Source organism: Oncorhynchus clarkii, chromosome 31, assembly GCF_045791955.1.
Source record: "Oncorhynchus clarkii lewisi isolate Uvic-CL-2024 chromosome 31, UVic_Ocla_1.0, whole genome shotgun sequence".
Taxonomy (NCBI): domain Eukaryota; kingdom Metazoa; phylum Chordata; class Actinopteri; order Salmoniformes; family Salmonidae; genus Oncorhynchus; species Oncorhynchus clarkii.
In genome coordinates this window covers 26356456-26379326 of record NC_092177.1, presented here as the reverse complement: position 1 = coordinate 26379326, position 22871 = coordinate 26356456, and the positions used below count along the sequence as shown (strand labels likewise).

The window sequence follows — 22871 nt, the reverse complement described above, 5'->3', positions numbered from 1 at the left end:
TTTTATCAATCACTTAAACATATTAAATAATTATCTCTTACCTATAGCTAGATGACTGTGGGCATTTTTGTTTACTTTTTGTTGTTATAAATAGAGACAGCTAGAAGGGCCGTGGGTCATATTAGATTGTGTAGAAATGCAGAAAATTTGCTTTAGATGCCAAAAACAATTATGGGGGAGGACCCCCAGACACCCCGACAGGTTATGTCAGCTTCTAACTTCTAAAACTAAAGTCGAGCTACTGACTGTGCTTATTAGGTTATCCCCATATGCTGGGGCATACATCATGTATCTCCAATGTTTGATCATGAATAATGTCTATCTGAGACTTTTATTGAAATGTTATTAGCCCAATGTCAGCGTGTAATTTCTGAATGGTGCTCATAGGGTCGCTGTTCACCAGCGGAGGTAGAATAGATAGCTCTCCACCCATTGCTGTTGTCATTAACAAAGCTCTGGTTTCGTTTCCCTACATAAAATAATTTTGTTTTGATAATCTAGTGAATGTTGATAGTTTTGTGGAATACTTTCTCCTTACATCGATCTGTTTAACTATATATATGGATGTCGTTGGAAGTCTAAGGATGCTGAACAAAGGATTCTCAATGTCAGGCCTGGTCTTCTGCTTTTCTTTCTTTCTTCTACCGCTGCACTCCGCCTATGGAGACGTGAGCTATTCTTTTCCGGAGGAGATGAAACGAGGATCTGTTATTGGAAATATAGCCAAGGATCTCGGGCTGGAGGCGAGCAGGCTGTCCGCTCGTAGGGCCCGTGTTGATACTGAAGGAAACCGAAAACGTTATTGTGACATTAATCTGAGTACCGGAGATCTGATTGTTGCGGAGAGGATTGACAGAGAGGGGCTTTGTGGAGAAAAGGTTTTATGCATACTAAAATTCGAGTTGGTCCTAGAGAGTCCACTTGAGTTGCATCATATATCACTTCAAATCCAAGATATCAACGATAATTCACCCATATTTCCCAAGGATTTAATTAAGGTAGAAATCAGAGAATCCGCTGTGAAAGGAGCTCGCTATCGTGTAAACGCAGCTCACGACGCAGATACTAGACAAAACGCAGTGCAAAGCTACGTACTACAAAGGAATAATCATTTTGTTTTGGGTTTGCAAACGAATAATGCTGGTATTAAATACGGTGAGTTAGTTCTGGACAAAGAATTAGACCGCGAGGAGCAGCAGGAGTTGAAACTGTTGATGACAGCTGTAGATGGGGGCACTCCGCAGAGATCAGGTACTGTAGTCATACACGTCACTGTACTGGATGCTAACGATAATGCCCCAGTGTTTAGACAGGCCGTCTATAAAGCCAGTCTGCCTGAAAACTCTCCTTTAGATACTGTAGTGGTTACAGTGAGTGCTACGGATGCAGATGAGGGATTGAATGGAGAAGTGACGTATGAATTTAGTCGAGTATCTGAAACAGCAAGGAATGTATTTACTATGGACCAGAACACAGGAGAAATTAGAGTGACAGGAGAAATAGATTATGAAGAAGAGACACAATTTGAACTTTTTATTGAAGGGAAAGATGGCTTTGGTCTTTCTTCGGACAGTAAAGTTATTATAGACATTACAGACATAAATGACAATGCCCCTGAGCTATATCTAAAATCTCTGATTCACTCCATACCTGAGAACGTGTCACCTGGTACAGAGGTGGGCATCATTAACGTGCAGGATAGAGACTCTGAGAATAACCGACAGGTCCGCTGCTCCATTCAGCAAAACCTTCCCTTTAAGCTGGTGCCATCCATCAAAAACTACTATTCTCTGGTGACCACGGGCGAACTGGACCGTGAACTAGTGTCTGATTACAACATTACAATCACTGCCACCGACGAGGGCTCTCCACCTCTATCCTCCTCTAAAAGTGTTCAGTTATCTGTAGCTGACGTCAACGACAACCCACCTGTGTTTGAGGAACAGTCCTATAAAGCCCACGTGACTGAAAATAACAAACCCGGTAACTCTGTGTGTTCTGTTACTGCACGAGACCCAGACTGGAGACAGAACGGAACAGTGATTTATTCTCTCTTACCTGATGAGGTGAACGGTGTACCGGTGTCCTCGTTTTTATCCGTTAACGGAGACACGGGGGTGATCCACGCTGTGAGGTCGTTTGATTATGAGCAGTTCAGGAGTTTTAAAGTCCACGTGGTGGCCAGAGACTACGGTTCTCCTCCCCTCAGCAGCAACGTCACGGTCAGTGTGTTCATAACGGATGTGAATGACAACTCTCCTCAGATACTATACCCCGCCCCAGAGGGGAACTCCTTCATGACCGAGCTGGTCCCCAAAGCTGCACACCGGGGCTCTCTGGTTTCAAAGGTGATAGCGGTGGACACGGACTCCGGGCAGAACGCCTGGCTGTCCTATCATATAGTCAAATCCACTGATTTGGGACTTTTCACTATTGGTCTCCACAGCGGAGAGATCAAGACAAAGCGGGACATTTCTGAATCTGACAGCATGAAACAGAACCTCATTGTGTCAGTGAAAGATAACGGACAGCCCTCTCTCTCTGCCACCTGTAGTATGTATTTAGTGATTTCTGATAACTTGGCTGAGGTGCCAGAACTGAAAGATATATCGTATGATGAGAACAATTCCAAACTCACCTCTTATCTGATTATCGCGCTGGTGTCCGTGTCCACATTTTTCCTCACCTTCATTATTGTCATCCTGGCGGTGAGGTTTTGCCGCAGGAGAAAGCCAAGACTGTTGTTTGACGGAGCGGTCGCCATTCCCAGCGCGTATCTCCCTCCCAACTACACAGAGGGGGGTGGAGTGGGAACTCTCCACAGCACCTACAATTATGACGCATACCTGACGACAGGTTCGCGCACAAGTGACTTCAAGTTCGTCAGATCTTACAATGACAACACGCTGTCTTTGGACCAGACACTGAGAAAAACTACAACTGAATTTGCTGAAGACTTTCGCGATTCCGAGGGATCCCCAGAGGTAGGCCTTTATTTTAACAGACGTGCGTTATAACTCTATAGGCTCTGTGGCAGATGTTTTACAACTGCAGGTCGTTTTTTTTACAAAGTAATTTTGTTCAGGATAAAAACTACTATTCCCACGGGACTGTCATAACGTCTGTTTCCTCTGCCACTGTTTAAAGAACTAAACGTAGCTCCAAATATGATGGTGTAATCGATTATGTTATCAATTCAACGCCTTCATTGCAATGCTGGCATTTTGCAGATTACATGTTGTTTGGATTGTGGTTCAAAACATTTTGTAGGGTTGATAGATTAACTTTTTTTAACGATTTGCCTACTGCACAATTTTAATGTTACAAAACATATTTGATACGCTGGTTCTATTTGGAATCAGTTTGCTGGCCTACTTGGATGGCATTGCAAAAGAGAAAAATTGACAAAGCTCTGTAGGACTATACTATGATGAGAAAAGTAGGGAGCTTTTGTTTGAGCAGTAGCGGATGTCGCTGTCTGTGGTGCAGGTATGCCCGGTTTCTGTTGTAAAGGCGTTACGAGACTATTACTTTCATGTTGTCAGTTCTACTCACTGTTTTTGTGGATTGTACTGATGAGTTCCAGATGACAAAATGACAGTGCAACTTCCATGTGCATTTTAGGGAAAAAAATAATTTAGAAGTTAGATCTACCTCTTTTGTAATGCATTTTTTTCACACAAGTGTAGGCCTAACCTGTGCAGAGTTTTAAATGTGTTGTTTTATTTTTCCATGGTTTTTAGTTGGTTTTTCGCTTATGCTGGGTGGCATACCTGTCTCCAATTTTTTGATCAAGCAAGCATACAGTCTACCAGCAACTTTGATTAAAATGTGTTTAGCACAGTATCAGATAATAGTTTTGTAGGGATGCTCGAAATGAGTGTGGATGGTTGGATTGCACGTACATTTTGAAGATAGAGAGTTTATCATGTTTTTGTGGAATACTGTTTTCTTTTGCTAATCTATATAATTATTGGGTGTTTTTGTCGATTTGTATGCCAGAATGGCGCACAAATTATTCTAAATGATAGGCCTTGTCTGTGGCTTTGAAATGTATTTTTAATGTCATATTTGAGTTTGGATGGAGCATATTGTGTGTGTTCGGGATTTCATATTTTGGAATGTTATAGGACTACGCTGGTTGAAATTATGTGTGGATAATTTGGATAGTTTGTAGCCTAACACGGGCTGTAATGTAAATGCTGGGAGTCGGAAAGCAAGTGCAGGTGGTGAGTTTAATAATAAATGGAACATCGAACAATATAACAAACAAGAGTAGTAGCGTATAGACATGAAAGACAAACAATACTGACTGGGGAAAGGACCTAAGTGAGTCCAGGTGTGCCTGATGGTGACGTGCAGGTGTGCCTGATGGTGACGTCCAGGTGTGCCTGATGGTGACGTGCAGGTGTGCCTGATGGTGACGTCCAGGTGTGCCTGATGGTGACGTGCAGGTGTGCCTGATGGTGACGTGCAGGTGTGCCTGATGGTGACGTGCAGGTGTGCCTGATGGTGACGTCCAGGTGTGCCTGATGGTGACGTCCAGGTGTGCCTGATGGTGACGTGCAGGTGTGCCTGATGGTGACGTGCAGGTGTGCATAATGATTGATGCCAAGTGTGCGTAATGATGGATCCCAGGACCAGTGGTTAGTATACTGGCGACGTCAAATGCCGGAGGGAAGGAGCGGGTGTATACGTGACATTCAGAACACACTGGAAGGGGGTCAACCCAGTGGAGGAGTGACGTAGCGAATTCTGGGTGTACTCCACCCATGGAAGTGAGCCCACTCTCCCTGCCGGTCCTGACAGGGACTCCTCAGAAATCTCCCCAGCTCCTGGTTCATCCTCTCCACCTACCTGTTGGACTGAGGCCTATACCTGGAAGTGAGGCTGACCGTGACCCCGACCATCTCCATAAAGGCCCTCCATACCTGTGATGTTAATTGGGGGCCACGGTTAGAGTCGATGTCCTCTGAAAGGCCATAATGCCGGAAGACCTGCTGGAATAGTGCCTCAGCGACCTTGAGAGCAGTAGGGGGACCAGAAAGAGGGATTAAAATGACAGGATTTTGAAAATCTATCTACAACCACCAAAATGGTGGTAAAACCATCAGAGAGGAGATCAGTAACAAAGTCAATGGATAGATGGGACCAGGGACACTCAGTCACGGGAAGGGGAAGGAGTTTCCCTGCCGGGGCGTTCCGAGTGGATTTATTTTGGGCACAGTCGGAATAGGAGTTGACGTAACAAGTGACGTTCTGCGCCAATGTGGGCCACCAATACTTCTCAGAGATGGATTGGGTAGTGCGAGAAATTCCTGGATGTCCAGCGATGACAGCTGTGTGCCAATGTCAGCAGCCGATCCCTTATGGGAATGTAGATGCGCTCGGAAGGACAGTTAGTTGACGCAGGCTCCCTCTCCAGCTTAGACTCGGGAGGATGGGATTATAGGTGCATTTTGGACAGGACACTCTCCCCAATCGTAGAGATGGGACAGGGCATCAGCCTTGGTGTTTTTTTAACCTGGGCGATAGGTCAGCGTGAAGTTGAACCTTGTGAAGAAAATGGCCCACCTTGCTTGACGCAGGTTCAGCCTCCTCGCTGTCCGTATGTACCCCAGGTTCTGATGGTTGGTGAGGATGACTAATGCTTCCTTGGCGCCCTCCAGCTAGTGTCTCCACACCTCTAATGCCAACTTCACTGCCAGGAGCTCTCGATCACCCACGTCTTAATTCCTCTCTGCAGGGGACAGTCTCTTAGAGTAATATGCACACGGACACAATTTATGTGGATTACACTGTCGTTGAGACAGAACTGCCCCCACACCTACCTCTGAAGCGTCTACCTCCACCACAAAGGAGATTGTGGGAACTGAGTGTTGAGCAATGGGGCAGAGGTGAAACGTTCCTTGAGTAGACGGAAGGCCCTGCTGGCTGCTGGGCTCCACACCAACCTACGGCGACCACCCTTGAGGAGAGAGGTGAGAGGGGCGACAACGGAGTTGAAGTTCCTGATGAAACGGCGGTATAAGATGGCAAACTCCAAAACCATTGTAACCCTTCTATGGTGGTTCTACGGCTGCCGGCACCAACGGGAGAGGGTAACGGTACTTTTTGAGGATTTCATTGAGTCCTCAGCAATCTACACATGGACGTAACCCTTCATCCTTCTTGGCCAAGAAGAAGAAACCTGTCCTAATGGCCGACTATCGAGGGCTTGAACAGGGAAAGGAGAGGATGTATGTGATGATGTTAACTTCTTGCGGATTAGTGGGACGCTACCATCCCATTTCGACAATTTCCGGTGAAATTGCAGCGCACCAAATTCAAGTTAAATTACTATAAATATGAAACTTTCATGAAATCACAAGTGCAATACATCAAAATAAAGCTTTACTTGTTAATCCAGCCGCCGTGTCAGATTTCAAAAAGGCTTTACGGCAAAAGCAAACCATACGATTATCTGAGGACAGCGCCCAGTACACAAATGCATTACAAATAATTTTCAACCAGGGAGTTGCGACACGAAAATCAGAAATAGCGATATAATATATGCCTTACCTTACCTTTGAAGATCTTTTTCTGTTGGCACTCCAAAAGGTCCCAGTTACATTACAAATGGTCCTTTTCTTCGATAATGTCCTTCTTTATATCCATAAAAACTCAGTTTAGCTGGCGGCTTCCGTCAATAATCCACTCGGTTTCCCTCCTTCAAAATGCATACAAAATTAATCCCAAACGTTACCAATAGACTTATCCAAACAAGTCAATCAACATTTATAATCAAACAATAGGTACCCTAATACGCAAATAAACTATAAAATTTAAGACTGAGAATCGTTATTGTCTTTACCAGAGAAAAACACCAAAGAACGCACACTCATTCACACGCTTGGAAACACTACAGCCAAAATGGGAGCCACCTAGAAAAACTACAATTTCTGGCTAATTTTTCCAAAAACCAGCCTAAAACTCTTTCTAAAGACTGTTGACATCTAGTGGAAGCCCTAGGAACTGCAATCGTTCACGATTTCGCCCTATTATAAAAGTGCCGGCCATTGAAATCAGTGGTAGGATTACTTTTTTTTTGGGGGGGGGGGGGGGCGTTTGTCCTCGGGGTTTCGCCTGCCATTTCAGTTATGTTATACTCACAGACATTTGAACAGTTTTAGAAAGTGTAGAGTGTTTTCTATCCAAATCTACCAATTATATGCATATCCTAGCTTCTGGGCCTGAGTAGCAGGCAGTTTACTTTGGGCACGCTTTTCATCCGGACGTCAAAATACCGCCCCCTATCCCAAAAAAAGTTAAGAGAGGAGGCAAAGGTCTGGTCAATAAAGTTTCACTAATGCTCTAGACACAGTACATGAGGGAAAGTCGTGTGACCACTACCTCCATGGGTTCAGGCTCTGATCCAGAGTGTTCACTGAGGGAGGGAGAGAAGCGATGGGAGTACCGACTCGCCCGAATTAGGTTATCCAGATGGATGGCCATTGCAATGAGTGCATCCAAGTAGAGATTGTCGTCTTGATAGGCCAGTTCCGTCTGGACCTCCTGGCGCAGATCTCTTCTGAAGAGCGTAGGAAGTGCTGGCTCATTCCATCCACTGGATGCTGCTACTGTTTGGAAGGAGAGCATGCACTCAGCAGCCATCTGGTCCCCCTGCCGTAATTGAAGTAAGCGCTCGCCCACCTCTCTGCCCTCCGGGGGAGGATTGAAAATGCACTTGAACAGAGCCATGAACCCCTTATATGAATCTAGCTCCTCTCCTCTCTTCAAAATGACCATGGCCCACTGCAACGCCCACCCAGTCAGCAGAGAAATAACCGTGGCAACCTTAGACCTCTTTGTACACTCTTGACATTCTCTCAACCAGCTTCATGAGGTAGTCACCTGGAATTTATTCCAATTAACAGGTGTGCCTTGTTAAAAGTTAATTTGTGGAATGTCTTTCATTAAAACTTCTTAGGGCTGAGATCCCGTTAACGGGATCGATATGACAACAGCCAGTGAATTTGCAGGGCACCAAATTCAAAACAACAGAAATGCCATAATTAAAATTCCTCAAACATAGAAGTATTTCACACCATTTTAAAGATACACTTGTTGTTAATCCCACCACAGTGCACGATTTCAAATAGGCTTTACGGCCAAAGCACCACAAACTATTATGTTAGGTCAGAGCCAAGTCACGGAAAAACACAGCCATTTTTCCAGCCAAAGAGAGGAGTCACAAAAATCAGAAATAGAGATCAAATTAATCACTAACCTTTGATGATCTTCATCAGATGACACTCATAGGACTTCATGTTACACAATACATGTGTTTTGTTCGATAAAGTTTCTATTTACATCAAAAACTCTCAGTATACATTGGCACATAATATTCAGTAGTTCCAAAAACATCTGTGATTTTGCAGAGAGCCACATCAATTTACAGAAATACTCATTACAAATGTTGATGAAAATACAAGTGTTATGCATGAAACTTTAGAAACACTTCTCCTTAATGCAACCGCTGTGTCAGATTTCAAAAAAGCTTTATGGAAAAAGCAAACCATGCTACAGTATAATCTCAATACGGCGCTCAGAGACCAAACAAGCCAAAAAGATGTCCGCCATATTGTGCAGTCAACATTTAGTCAGAAATAGCATTTCAAATATTCACTTACCTTTGATGATCTTCATCCGAATGCACTCCCAGGAATCACAGTTCCACAATAAATGTTTGTTTTGTTCGATAATGTCCGTCATTTATGTCCAAATAGCTACTTTTGTTAGTGCATTTTGTAAACAAATCCAAAGTCACGAAGCGCCTTCACTAGGAGCAGACGAAATGTCAAAACGTTCTGTTACAGTCCGTACAAACATGTCAAACGATGTATAGAATCAATCTTTAGGATGTTTTTAACATAAATCTTCAATAATGTTCCAACCGGAGAATTCCTTTGTCTGTAGAAAGCAATGGAATGCGAGCTACCTCTCACGTGAACGAGCGTACTAGCTCAAAGCATTCTGCCAGACCTCTGACTCATTGCCCTCTCATTCACCCCCACTTTACAGTAGAAGCATCAAACTAGGTTCTAAAGACTGTTGACATCTAGTGGAAGCCATAGGAAGTGCAACATGACCAATATCCCACTGTATCTTCAATAGGGAATTAGTTGAAAAACGACCAACCTCAGATTTCCCACTTCCTGGTTGGATTTTTTCTCAGGTTTTTGCCTGCCATATGAGTTATGTTATACTCACAGACATCATTCAAACAGTTTTAGAAACTTCAGAGTGTTTTCTATCCAAATATACTAATATGTATATATTAGCAACTGGGACCGAGTAGCAGGCAGTTTACTCTGGGCACCTCTGGGCACCTTATTCAGCCAAGATACTCAATACTGCCCCCAGCCATAAGAAGTTAATGCATTTGAGCCAATCAGTTGTGTTGTGACAAGGTAGGGGATGTATAGAGAAGATATCCTTATTTGATAAAAGACCAAATCCATATTATGGCAAGAACAGCTAAAATGAGCAAAGATAAACTACATTCCACCATTACTGTTCAACAGTGTATACATATTTTATCCAGTCGGGATTAACACTCCAAACAGCCTACCCTACTGCGCTAAATCATCCGCATGGTCCTAAAGCACACCATTGCCAATTTTTCCATCACATTCCAATGATAAAACTGGGGGGAACAACAATGCAATTTCAGAATATGGGGGGGACATATCCCCCATCCACAGGGAAAGTTGCGCCCCTGGACAAACATATTGTCTTTATCGGCTGAAATGTAAATGGAGAATGAGAAGAAAAGTGAGATTTCCTATTTTACGGGTATAGCTGTCCAGGTGTTATGTTCTGCTATGTGCGTATTGCCTTCATCCTCGTTTATTCTGGCTGTCTTGATCTTCTATGTCTATTTCATGAGCTTGGTCCGATAGTGTGCTTTGCATTTTATCAAATCGATAATGGGTTAGTCCGTGTGTTGTCATTTAAAACATGCAATTTATGAAGTGCACTCAAAGTGTCGCTGTTCACCAGCTGAGCAACTTCATGTTGACGAATACAACGCTCTGGGTTGTTCACTGCGCTGCAGAAAATCGTGGGGACCGGACGTTTGTTAGTGTTTTCTCGGTTGGAATTATATTCGATTGAAAACTATATCTTCACTTTGGATATTTGCATATAGTGACGCACATAACTGCAGCCTTATTTCTCCACCGTTCTTATCTAAGGATGGAGCACAAAATATTCACAGTGACAGGCCTGGTCTGTGGCTTTGTTTTCTTTCTTCGACCGCTGCACTCCGCCAATGGAGACGTGAGCTATTCTTTTCCGGAGGAGATGAAACGAGGATCTGTTATTGGAAATATAGCCAAGGATCTCGGGCTAAAGGCGAGCGGACTGTCCTCTCGTAAGGTCCGTATTGATACCGAAGGAAACCAAAAACGGTATTGTGACATTAATCTGAGTACCGGAGATTTGATTGTTGCTGAAAGGATTGACAGAGAGGGGCTTTGTGGCAATAAGGCTTTGTGCGTTTTAAAACAGGAACTTGTATTGGAGAATCCTTTGGAGCTGCACCGTATTAGTCTTCATGTTCAAGATATGAATGACAACTATCCACAATTTAACGAGGAGATGATAGATATGGAAATATGGGAATCTGCAGCTAAAGGCACTCGATTCTCATTGGAGGAGGCTCATGACACGGATATAGGACAGAACTCAGTTCAAAGATACACACTTGAAAGGAATGACAAATTCGTTTTGATTGTAGATAGTCATACTGTGGATCTTGTTCTAGAGAAGGAGCTTGATCGAGAACAAAAGCAGGATGTTAAATTATTGCTTACAGCTGTAGACGGAGGCTCTCCGCAGAAATCAGGTACTGTACTCATACACGTCACTGTACTGGATGCTAACGATAACGCCCCAGTGTTTAGCAAGGCCGTCTATAAAGCCAGTCTGCCTGAAAACTCCCCTTTAGATACTGTAGTGGTTACAGTGAGTGCTGCGGATGCAGATGACGGAGCAAATGGGGAGATCACTGTTATGGGTGGAAGATGGCACAGTGATGCCATCTGTTGGTAAATGTTCATTACTGCAACTCTTGGGTTTTACCGGGGTGCTTGAGATACCCGGATGTGTTGTGATGTACTGAACAAGACTGGTTACTCGCATCAATGCCTCTGTCTCGTCATTTAGCATTCAAACATGGTGTCAGAGTCGGATAACTAACCATGCTTTCCGCAAATTAGAGTCACCTGCTCTGGTTTACAAACAAATGCTTATTTGTGTAAAATTTCGCACGGAATTGGCCTTAAGCTAGAGTGAGTTTGCTAGTTAGCTTCAGTGTTGTTAGCACCGGTTAGACATGGCAGCGAACATTCCCCCTCCCGCCGGTATGAAGCTCAGCGGGGATTGGAGCACGAACTGGGATACGTTTAGAGGTGAATGGGAGGACTATGCGCTAGCAACGGGACTTCTGGAAAAGGAAGATGAGGTAGTGGCTGCCACTTTGAGGACTATAATGGGAACTGAATGCCGACACGTATACAAACACAACCTGAACCTAACAGCAACACAGCAAGGTAACGCTATAGATATTCTTGATGCTCTTGAACATTACTTTACGCCAGCAAAGAACGTCATCTACGAGCGTTATGTTTTCGGTCGTTGCAAACAGGAGGACGGGGAGTCCATTGACAGCTTTGTCACTAGGTTAAGGGAAAAGGCAGCTACATGTGACTATGGTGCTTTAAGAGATGAAATGATCAGAGATACGATTGTGCTTGGCATAACGGATGAGGGCACCCGCAGACGTTTGCTGAGAGAACGTGACCTGACGCTGGCCTTGGCAGTGGAGACATGCCGTGCAGCAGAGCTTACTGATATACGGATGAGGTCCATGGAGCTAGAAAGGCAACATACGGACAATGTAAATGCTACATTCAGGCAGCCAGTAAAGAAATTCCCCTTTGCCACAGCTAATGCTAATACTACAGACAACCCCAATACATGCCGATATTGTGGCATTTCTCATGGACGAGGAAAAGAACACTGCCCAGCCTATGGAAAAATATGCAAATCCTGTGGTACAGCTAATCACTTCGCAAGGGTCTGCATGAAAAGCAAGAGAAAGGAGGGTAAAGTGCACTCCATGGAAACAAACACAGATGAAGGGAACGACAGCACAGAGGATGTATATGCTAGCGAGTGCATAGGGGCAGTGAGGGCAAAAGGACAAAAGTGGTTTGTCACTCTGCTACTTAATAATAAACCACAGCAATGCCAGCTAGATTCAGGGGCCACATGCAACGTTATGAGCCTTAAAGACAAAAGGAGGCTCGCGCCCAGAGACAAACTCACACAGAGTAGCACCAAGCTGAAACTGTATTCAGGCCAGTTCATGACCTCTTTAGGCCTGTTTGTGACAGAGTGTGTTTTACGTGGCCAGAAATACACCCTTGAGTTTGAAATAGTTGAGGCTAGTCAACAGCCATTACTGTCAGGTTCTACATGCGAGCGCCTTGGACTTCACCATCCCAGCTGATCTTAACATTATAGACAAAGTCCAGGCTGGGCCCCTGAGCAAGGAGACACTCCTAAGCAAGTACCATGATGTCTTCAAGGCACCGGTCGAGTCAGTTCCTGGGGAAGTCCACTTTGAGTTGGACGCAGAAATCCAGCCTGTCCAGTGTGCACCCCGCAATGTACCAGTGGCCATGAAAGCAGCTACGAAGGCTCAGCTTGACAAATACGAAGCAGATGGCCACATCATATCCGTCACCGAGCCTACGGACTGGATAAGTAATATGGTTATCGTCAAGAAACCAGACAAGCTACGGATATGCATTGATCCTAAACACCTCAACCGGGCTCTGCGACGTTCACATTACATTATGCCCACGTTGGAGGATGTTCTTTACAAGCTCCCAAAGGCCAGAGTCTTCACGCTCGTGGATGCCAGAGATGCCTTTCTGCAGTGCAAGCTCGACGAGCCCAGCAGCTACATGACCACCTTTTGGACACCCTGGGGCAGGAAGAGGTGGTTGAAGCTTCCGTTTGGTGTCTCCGTGGCTCCAGAGGTGTATCAGCGGAAACAGCATGAGCTGTTGATGGGACTTAGTGGCGTGGAACCCATAGCAGATGACATTCTCGTAGTGGGCTGTGGGGACAGTGATTAGTAGGCAGAATGTGACCATGACGCCAAGCTGCTGGCCCTGATGGTCAGATGCAGACAGGTCAAGCTAAGGCTAAGCATAAAAAAGCTTCAGTTTAAAGTGCCAGAGGTCCGCTTTCATGGGCACATCTTGTCCTCCACCGGATTGAAGGCGGATCCTGAAAAAGTGAAGGCTGTCTTGGAAATGCCCCACCCATCTGACGTCAAGGGAGTGCAGCGCTTCGTCGGATTCGTCACCTACCTGGCCAAATTCCTACCGCGGCTCTCTGAAGTGTGTGAGCCACTGAGGAGGCTCATGGACAAGGACACCATCTGGCATTGGCTCCCAAAACATGACGCAGCGGTGAGGGAAATAAAACAACTGGTCACCCAGACACCTGTACTGCGATACTACAATGTGTCAAAACCTGTCACGATTCAGAGTGACTCAAGCCAGTATGGACTTGGCTGTTGCCTCATGCAGGAGGGCCAGCCTGTGGCATTCGCCTCTAGGGCACTCACCCCAACAGAGCAGAACTATGCCCAGATAGAGAAGGAGTGCCTCAGCATTGTGTTTGCATGCCAACGCTTCCACCACTACCTGTACGGGCGCGACAATATTACCGCAGAGACCGATCACAAGCCCCTTATTGCTATATTCAGCAAGCCTCTCCTGAATGCCCCAAAACGACTGCAGAGCATGCTACTGGCCCTACAAAACTACAACCTCAAGGTGGTGTATAAGCCAGGGCCAGAGATGTATGTGAGTGACACGCTCAGCAGGGCTACTGCATCAGGCACTCACACACGCTCCATGCATGAACAACACGCAGTGTGCAGCTTACAAACAGAGCAAGTGGATGTTGAACACATCAACCAGGCTGACTACCTTAATGTTACGGACCAGCGCCTTATACAAATCAGACAGCACACAGACAGGGACGGGCAACTCCAGGCATTGAGGTCTGTGATTCTGATGGGCTGGCCCGACTGCAGGGAAGAAACTGCTTTAGCCGTCAGAGAATATTGGCCAATCAAAGAGGAGCTCAGTGTTCAAAACGGAGTGATATTCAAGAATCAGAGAGTCGTTATTCCCCGGTCTCTGCGCCCTGAGATGTTGTCACGCGTGCACTCAAGTCACATAGGAGGTGAGGCCTGTTACAGACAAGCACGTGACACACTGTATTGGCCAGGAATGCAGAGTGAAATTAAAGACTATGTCAGTAAATGCACAATCTGCAATGAATATGCCATTGAGCAACAGAGAGAGACAATGATGTCCCACGAGCTACCGATGCGCCCCTGGCAGATAGTAAGTCTAGATCTCTTCCAGCACAGTGGCAAAGACTTTCTGCTGGTAGTCGATCATTACTCAGACTTTTGGGAGATCGACCTCCTCCCCGACCTCTCAGCAGAGACAACGATCAAACGCTGCAAGGCTCAGTTTGCCCGCTATGGCCAGCCAGATAGGGTAATTTCAGACAATGGACCCCAATTCTCCGGAGTTGAGTTCCGAAAATTTGCTGCAGGATGGGAATTCGAGCACGTCACTTCATCACCACGACACCCAAAAGCTAATGGGAAGGCAGAGTCCGCAGTAAAAATCACAAAGAACCTCTGCAAAAAGGCTCTGCGAGAGGGCAAAGATGCCTGGAAAGCAATCCTGCAGTGGCGCAATACCCCGACAGAAGGCATGGACATTAGCCCGGCACAGCGCCTCATGGCACGGCGCTTAAAAGCAGCTCTGCCAGTAGCCAGCACTCTCCTGGAGCCATGTGTGGTGACAGACGTGCTGGTGAAGCTACGTCACAGAAGACAGGTCTCCAAGTTCATCTACGACAAATCAGCAAAAGACTTACCTGAGCTCAGGGTGGGTGAAACGGTGCGAATGAAGCCACTACCAGGGGACCGGACAGGCCTCTGGAGACTCGGATCCTGTGTACAGAAAGTGGCACCACGCTCCTACTTGGTCGAAGTGAATGGATCACTGTACCGTCGTAACAGGGTTGACCTTCGGATTGCTGAGCCAGCACCTACTCAGAACCCTGATGGTCAAAGGGGTCGCATGACAAAAGACAGAACCCCAGCAAGTCACATGGGGCCTGAGGCACTGGGCGAAGAGCCAGGGGATCACAGGTCGGCCGCTCCCTCGCCCATCAATTCTCCCCTTAGACATTCAGGTGACACGCCTGTGCGGGAACCCGCAGTCCTCGCAGACAAGCCCCCTGTTTTTTCACGATGCGGGCGTCTGTCCCAGCCACCAAAAATACTTAATCTGTAGGTTTCCCATCAGGGATTGTTGACAGAGATAAAAGTGAAGAGAATATCAAAATGTGTTGTTGTTGTTCTGAAAAAAAAATAAAAAAAATACTAAACTGTTCATGTTGGAAATTGTTACTAGGTTTGTTTTGTTAGTGAATTGACACCTCCTGTCCTATTTTATTAAAGGGAAGATGTTATGGGTGGAAGATGGCACAGTGATGCCATCTGTTGGTAAATGTTCATTGCTGCAACTCTTGGGTTTTACCGGGGTGCTTGAGATACCCGGATGTGTTGTGATGTACTGAACAAGACTGGTTACTCGCATCAATGCCTCTGTCTCGTCATTTAGCATTCAAACAATCACGTATGACTTCGGTCATGTTTCAGAAGACGTAAAGAAAATATTTTCTATCGACCGTAAAACAGGAGACATACGAGTTATTGGCACTATAGATTTTGAAGAATTTTCATCATTTGAATTGCGAATCAAAGCTAAGGATGGTTTAGGGTTAGCATCATATTCTAAAGTCATAATAGACATCACAGATGTTAATGACAACGCTCCTGTGATTTATCTACAATCTCTAACTAACCCCATACCCGAGAACGCGTCACCTGGTACAGAGGTGGGCATCATTAACGTGCAGGATAGAGACTCTGAGAATAACCGACAGGTCCGCTGCTCCATTCAGCAAAACCTTCCCTTTAAGCTGGTGCCATCCATCAAAAACTACTATTCTTTGGTGACCACGGGCGAACTGGACCGTGAACTAGTGTCTGATTACAACATTACAATCACTGCCACCGACGAGGGCTCTCCACCTCTATCCTCCTCTAAAACTGTTCCGTTATCTGTAGCTGACGTCAACGACAACCCACCTGTGTTTGAGGAACAGTCCTATAAAGCCCACGTGACTGAAAATAACAAACCCGGTTCCTCCGTGTGTTCTGTTACTGCACGGGACCCAGACTGGAGACAGAATGGGACAGTGATTTATTCTCTCTTTCCCGCTGAGGTGAACGGTGTCCAAGTGTCCTCGTTTTTATCCGTTAAAGGAGACACGGGGGTGATCCACGCTGTGAGGTCGTTTGATTACGAGCAATTCAGGAGTTTTAAATTCCAGGTGGTGGCCAGAGACAACGGTTCTCCTCCGCTCAGCAGCAACGTCACGGTCAGTGTGTTCATAACGGATGTGAATGACAACTCTCCTCAGATACAATACCCCGCTCTGGAGGGGAAATCCTTCATGACCGAACTGGTCCCCAAAGCTGCGCACGGGGGCTCTCTGGTTTCCAAGGTGATTGCGGTAGACGCGGACTCCGGCCAGAACGCCTGGCTTTCTTATCATATAGTGAAATCCACTGATCCGGGACTTTTCACTATTGGTCTCCACGGCGGAGAGATCAGGACACAGCGGGACATTTCTGAATCTGACAGCATGAAACAGAACCTCATTGTGTCAGTGAAAGATAACGGACAACCCTCTCTCTCTGCCACCTGTACAATGTATTTGGTGATTTCTGATAACTTGGCTGAAGTACCAGTACTGAAAGATGTATCTTATGATGAAAACAATTCCAAACTCACCTCTTATCTGATCATCACGCTGGTGTCCGTCTCCACCTTTTTCTTCACCTTCATTATTGTCATCCTGACCGTGAAGTTTTGCCGCAGGAGAAAGCCCAGACTGTTGTTTGACGGAGCGGTCGCCATCCCCAGCGCGTATCTCCCTCCCAACTACCCAGAGGTGGATGGCGCTGGAACTCTCCGCAGCACATACAATTATGACGCATACCTGACGACGGGATCGCGCACAAGTGACTTCAAGTTCGTCAGATCTTACAATGACAACACGCTGCTTGTGGACCAGACTCTGAGAACAACTCCAACAATCTTTGCTGAAGCATTTGATGACTCCCAGGGATCCCCAGAGGTAGGCCTCTCTATTCAATTGTGTTACGCGTTTGATGTGTATTCTAGGTACTTAGGCCAACATTTCTAATCACAATGTAGAACAGATGGCAGATGTCAGGTGAGAACGTTTTTGGAAGGGTGGAGCAATTTAGACAGAAGGATGAGATGAGAAGCCTGTTTTGATAGTGTTTGCCTCCTTGCTGCAGTTGGCCGCCACTTTCCATGTCACTGAACACCCCTTATACATGTGAGACAGGACATAATCATTATTTTCCTTTGTTCCTTGTAATGATTTATATATGTCACATCACGTGCTAACAGATGTGTAGAAATGGTTTAGCTGTACTGCGCTAGTTAATGTGTACAGTTGTCTTGCTAATGTTTATGTGAACATGTCTGTTGTTGAAGTGACCTTATAGACTTTTCCAACCACTTGTTGACCACCTTTATTCTTAAAACCTCTTTAAATGTAAAGTCCCCATATTTGGGGACCTTATTGGATTTGTTTTATTCAATTCTGTCAGGTATGAGAACGGTAGCCCCTATCTGCAAAAGCAGGATGTCTGCGGAAAGCTGAATATCTTGGCTATTGATCTGTGCCTTCAATTGTTTTGTGTGACTTACTACCATATTTAGGAATACGAATGTATAACAGCAGGCCGAGAGTATGACCTCATTTCAAGGTTGCTGCTACCTTCATTCCGGTTAGCGTTGTGAAGCATAAATTAAATAAACACGGAATATGTTGCTTCACAACGAAAGCCGGACTCCAAAGATCATGAGGATGTCTTATGAAAGAACACATATGGAATCATGTAGTAACCAAAAAAGTGTTAAACAAATCAAAATATATTTTAGATTCTTTAAAGTAGCCAACATTTGCCTTGATGACATCTTTGCACACTCTTTGCATTCTCTCAACCAGCTTCATAATAAGAAGAGACTTGCTTGGGCCAAGAAACATGACCAATGGACATTAGACAGGTGGAAATCTGCTCTTTGGTCTGATGAGTCCAAATTTGAGATTGTTGGTTCCAACCTCCTTCTCTTTGTGAGACGCAGAGTAGGTGAACGGATGATCTCCGCATGTGTGGTTCCCATCGTGAAGCATGGAGGAGGAGGTGTGATGGTTAGGGGGTGCTATGCTGATGACACTCAGTGATTTATTTAGAATTCAAAGCACACTTAACCAGCATGGCTACCACAGCATTCTGCCGCGATACACCATCCCCTCTGGTTTGCGCTTAGTGGGACTATCATTTGTTTTTCAACAGGACAGTGACCCACCACACCTTCCGGCTGTGTAAGGGCTATTTGACCAAGAAGGAGAGTGATGGAATGCTGCATCAGATGACCTGGCCTTTGCATTCACCCGACCTCAAACCAATTGAGATGGTTTGTGATGAGTTGGACCGCAGAGTGATGGAAAGGCATCCAACAAGTGCTCAGCATATGTGGGAACTCCTTCAACACTTGAAAAAGCATTCCAGTTGAAACTGATTAAGATAATGCAATGAGTTTGCAAAGCTGCCATCAAGGCAAAGGGTGGCTACTTTGAAGAAATCTAGAATTTAAAATATATTTAGATTTTCTTACATTTTTTTGGTTACTACATGATTCCAGATGTGTTATTTCATATTTTTAATGTCTTCACTGTTATTCTACAATGTAGAAAATAGTAAAAATAAAGAAAAACCCTTGAATGAGTAGGTGTGTCCAATCCTTTGACTGGTACTGTATATATATATATATATATATATATATATATATATATATATATATATATATACATACATACATACATACATACATACAGTGGGGAGAACAAGTATTTGATACACTGCCGATTTTGCAGGTTTTCCTACTTACAAAGCATGTAGAGGTCTGTAATTTTTTATCATAGGTACACTTCAAATGTGAGAGATGGAATCTAAAACAAGAATCCAGAAAATCACATTGTATGATTTTTAAGTAATTATTTTGCATTTTATTGCATGATATAAGTATTTGATACATCAGAAAAGCAGAATTTAATATTTGGGACAGAATCCTTTGTTTGCTATTACAGAGATCATACGTTTCCTGTAGTTCTTGACCAGGTTTGCACACACTGCAGCAGGGATTTTGGCCCACTCCTCCATACAGACCTTCTCCAGATCCTTCAGGTTTCGGGGCTGTCACTGGGCAATATGGACTTTCAGCTCCCTCCAAAGACTGTCTATTGGGTTCAGGTCTGGAGACTGGCTAGGCCACTCCAGGACCTTGAGATGCTTCTTACGGAGACACTCCTTAGTTTCCCTGGATGTGTGTTTCGGGTCGTTGTCATGCTGGGAGACCAGGCCACGACCCATCTTCAATGCTCTTACTGAGGAAAGGAGGTTGTTGGCCAAGATCTTGCGATACATGGCCCCATCCATCCTCCCCTCAATATGGTGCAGTCGTCCTGTCCCCTTTGCAGAAAAGCATCCCCAAAGAATGATGTTTCCACCTCCATGCTTCACGGTTGGGATGGTGTTCTTGGGGTTGTACTCATCCTTCTTCTTCCTCCAAACACGGCGAGTGGAGATTAGACCAAAAAGCTCTATTTTTGTCTCATCAGACCACGTGACCTTCTCCCATTCCTCCTCTGGATCATCCAGATGGTCATTGGCAAACTTCAGACGGGCCTGGACATGCGCTGGCTTGAGCATGCGCTTGCATGCGCTTCAGGATTTTAATCTATGACGGCGTAGTGTGTTACTAATGGATTTCTTTGAGACTGTGGTCCCAGCTCTCTTCAGGTCATTGACCAGGTCCTGCCGTGTAGTTCTGGGCTGATCCCTCACCTTCCTCATGATCATTGATGCACCACGAGGTGAGATTTTGCATGGAGCCCCAGACCGAGGGTGATTGACCATCATCTTGAACTTCTTCCATTTTTGAATAATTGCACCACAGTTGTTGCCTTCTCGCCAAGCTGCTTACCTATTGTCCTGTAGCCCATCCCAGCCTTGTGCAGGTCTACAATTTATCCCTGATGTCCTTACACAGCTCACTGGTCATGGCCATTGTGGAGAGGTTGGCGTCTGTTTGATTGAGTGTGTGGACAGGTGTCTTTTATACAGGTAACGAGTTCAAACAGGTGCAGTTAATACAGGTAATGAGTGGAGAACAGGAGGGATTCTTAAAGAAAAACTACCAGTTCTGTGAGAGCCGGAATTCTTTCTAGTTGGTAGGTGATCAAATACTTATGTCATGCAATAAAATGCAAATTAATTACTTAAAAATCATACAATGTGATTTTCAGGATTTCTGTTTTAGATTCCGTCTCTCACAGTTGAAGTGTACCTATGATAAAAATTACAGACCTCTACATGCTTTGTAAGTAGGAAAACCTGCAAAATCGGCAGTGTATCAAATACTTGTTCTCCCCACTGTATATATATATATATATATATATATATATATATATATATAGATATATATATATATACTTTTTTTTTATGTCAACAAAGGATGTACCGTAGAACAACAATGCTTAAAACAGAGTTAAGGGATGCAGTTTCGGGTGAATATCTTTCTCTTCGTACCGTTGCTTGGAGATGTGCGCTGTTCAGTCATTGGGAATGTGGCAAAAGATCTGAGGAAGAAATTGCCTGAACTTGGAGCACGTCGAGTGCGCATCGTGGAGGAGGGCACTCTGCAGCTCTGTGAGTCTTGACTCTGGTTTCAGCTCTCTGTTGGTCAGCGAGCAAATAGATAGAGAGGGGTTGTGCGTACAAGAGAATGTATGCGTTCTACAGTATCAATTGCTGCTGGAGGATCCTCTCAAAGTGTACAGTCTTGTTTTAGATATTCAGGATATGAAGGACAACAGCCCTGCTTTTGCTCCTGGGGAAATTGATCTTGACCTGGTCGAGTCGATGGTGCTGGGATAGACGCTTCCCTCTAGAGAGTGTGCATGACCCTGATTTGGGAACCAACTCAGTTCGTGGTTATAAACTGAGCCACACTAATCATTTTGCCCTAAAAATGATCACCCCAATTAATGAAATACCATACCCAGAACTGGTTCTGAAAAAAGCATTGGACCAGGAGACCCAGGCAGAATAAACTCTGGCCATCAGTGGTGTTGACTGGGGTAATTCTGCCAGGTCAGGCACCGTGTCTATTCACATCCATGTTCTGGATACCAATGACAATGTCCCCGCAGTGAGGTGAGGGTAGTGGGTCAAGTGGACTATGAGGAGTCGAGCGCGCGTGAGGTAGATGTCCAAGCTAAAGATGGCGGGGGTCAGGCGTCACCCTGTAAACTCATAATTGAAGTAATTAATGTGAATGACATTGAGCCTGTGATAGCTGTGAAATCTGCCTCCGCTATGGTGGCCGAGGATTCTCAACCTGGTACCATGGTTGCTTTGCTAAACATGCATGACCTGGACACTGGAAAAGGCGGCCGGGTCAAGTGTGCCATCTCAGACAGTATTCCTTTTTAAATTGATATCAGAGGTTAAGAAATACTTTGTGTTGGTGACTGAGGGTATATTGGACAGAGAGATGAACCCACACTATAACATCACTGTGACAGTCGGTGACTCTGATTCTCCCTCACTGTCCAGTAGAAAATTAATATCCATCACAGTGGAGGACATGAATGACAATTCCCATACTTTTCCTCAGAGCGAGTACACTGCTAAAGTTTGGGAAAACCAACGTAGAGGCACATTAGTGATAAGGATGAGAGCCAAGGTTCTAAACACGGGATCCAATGCTAAAATACTATACTCTTCATCATAGGGCATAAACCCAGAAACACCCTTTTCCTTCTCCTTAACGCAGACCGGAGAGCTCTTCACTTCGCTCCCCTTTGATTACCAGCAGGCCAGTCACTCACTATAAGGTGGGAGTCACAGCTCAAGACGATGGTACCCCTCCTCTCTCCAGTACCTGCACTGTGAGGGTGTTCATCGGTGACCATAATGACAACATACCCGTTGTTCTGTAACCTGTCCAATCATCTGGCTTCATCGCAGAGGACCTGCTGCTGCTGGAGGCACCTAAAAGTTACCTGGTTACCAAAGTGGTTGCTGTGGACGCCGACTCCGGCCATAACGTGTGGCTCTCCTAAGCACCGCAGCCCAACCCCTTCACTATTGGCCTGCACAGTGGAGAAATCAGGACTGTGAGGCTGTTTTGAAGAGCAGGACTAGCCTAAACAAACCCATGTGATCATGGCAAGGGACAACGGGCTTGAGTTCCTCTCAGCCACTGCAACAGTCAATGTAGTTTTGGCCTGTTTTGAACAAGCTCTTTGAATTCACAGATGAATTCCCTCACAGGCAAGCTGTAACTTCATGCTTTATTTGATAATTGCCCTGGTGACAATGTCTTCTCTCCTACTCCTTATGATCAGTGCAGTCGTGTACTTCAAGATGTGTAGACGTGGGTTCATGTACTTCGTGTCCAGCCTCCCTGTTTTCCCCACAGGCGTGGGACTCTCCTTAAAGATGACAGTTTCAACTGTTTTCTGACCACTGGCTCGTGGAA

General features: G+C 45.1%; 2 protein-coding genes across 2 annotated transcripts; both read left to right on the top strand.

The window, feature by feature from the left end:
- Positions 1 to 605: 605 nt before the first annotated feature.
- On the top strand, positions 606 to 3017 carry LOC139390852 (protocadherin gamma-A11-like). The gene has a single exon (XM_071138247.1). The coding sequence runs from the start codon at positions 606 to 608 to the stop codon at positions 3015 to 3017; it is 2412 nt and encodes an 803-aa protein (XP_070994348.1).
- A 7222-nt stretch (positions 3018 to 10239) lies between these two features.
- On the top strand, positions 10240 to 22452 carry LOC139390851 (protocadherin beta-16-like). Its single transcript, XM_071138246.1, has 4 exons — positions 10240 to 11048; positions 15789 to 17411; positions 21538 to 21728; positions 22358 to 22452. The coding sequence occupies exons 1-4, from the start codon at positions 10240 to 10242 to the stop codon at positions 22450 to 22452; spliced, it is 2718 nt and encodes a 905-aa protein (XP_070994347.1).
- Positions 22453 to 22871: the final 419 nt, after the last annotated feature.

Bases quoted from the DNA above. Each gene is read 5' to 3' on its own strand.
- LOC139390852 (XM_071138247.1), top strand. From the start codon at position 606: ATGTCAGGCCTGGTCTTCTGCTTTTCTTTCTTTCTTCTACCGCTGCAC.
- LOC139390851 (XM_071138246.1), top strand. From the start codon at position 10,240: ATGGAGCACAAAATATTCACAGTGACAGGCCTGGTCTGTGGCTTTGTT. The intron at 11,049-15,788 runs GATCACTGTTAT...TAGCATTCAAAC, and splicing joins GATGACGGAGCAAATGGGGA to AATCACGTATGACTTCGGTC. The intron at 17,412-21,537 runs GTACTTAGGCCA...ATGTCCCCGCAG, and splicing joins GCGTTTGATGTGTATTCTAG to TGAGGTGAGGGTAGTGGGTC.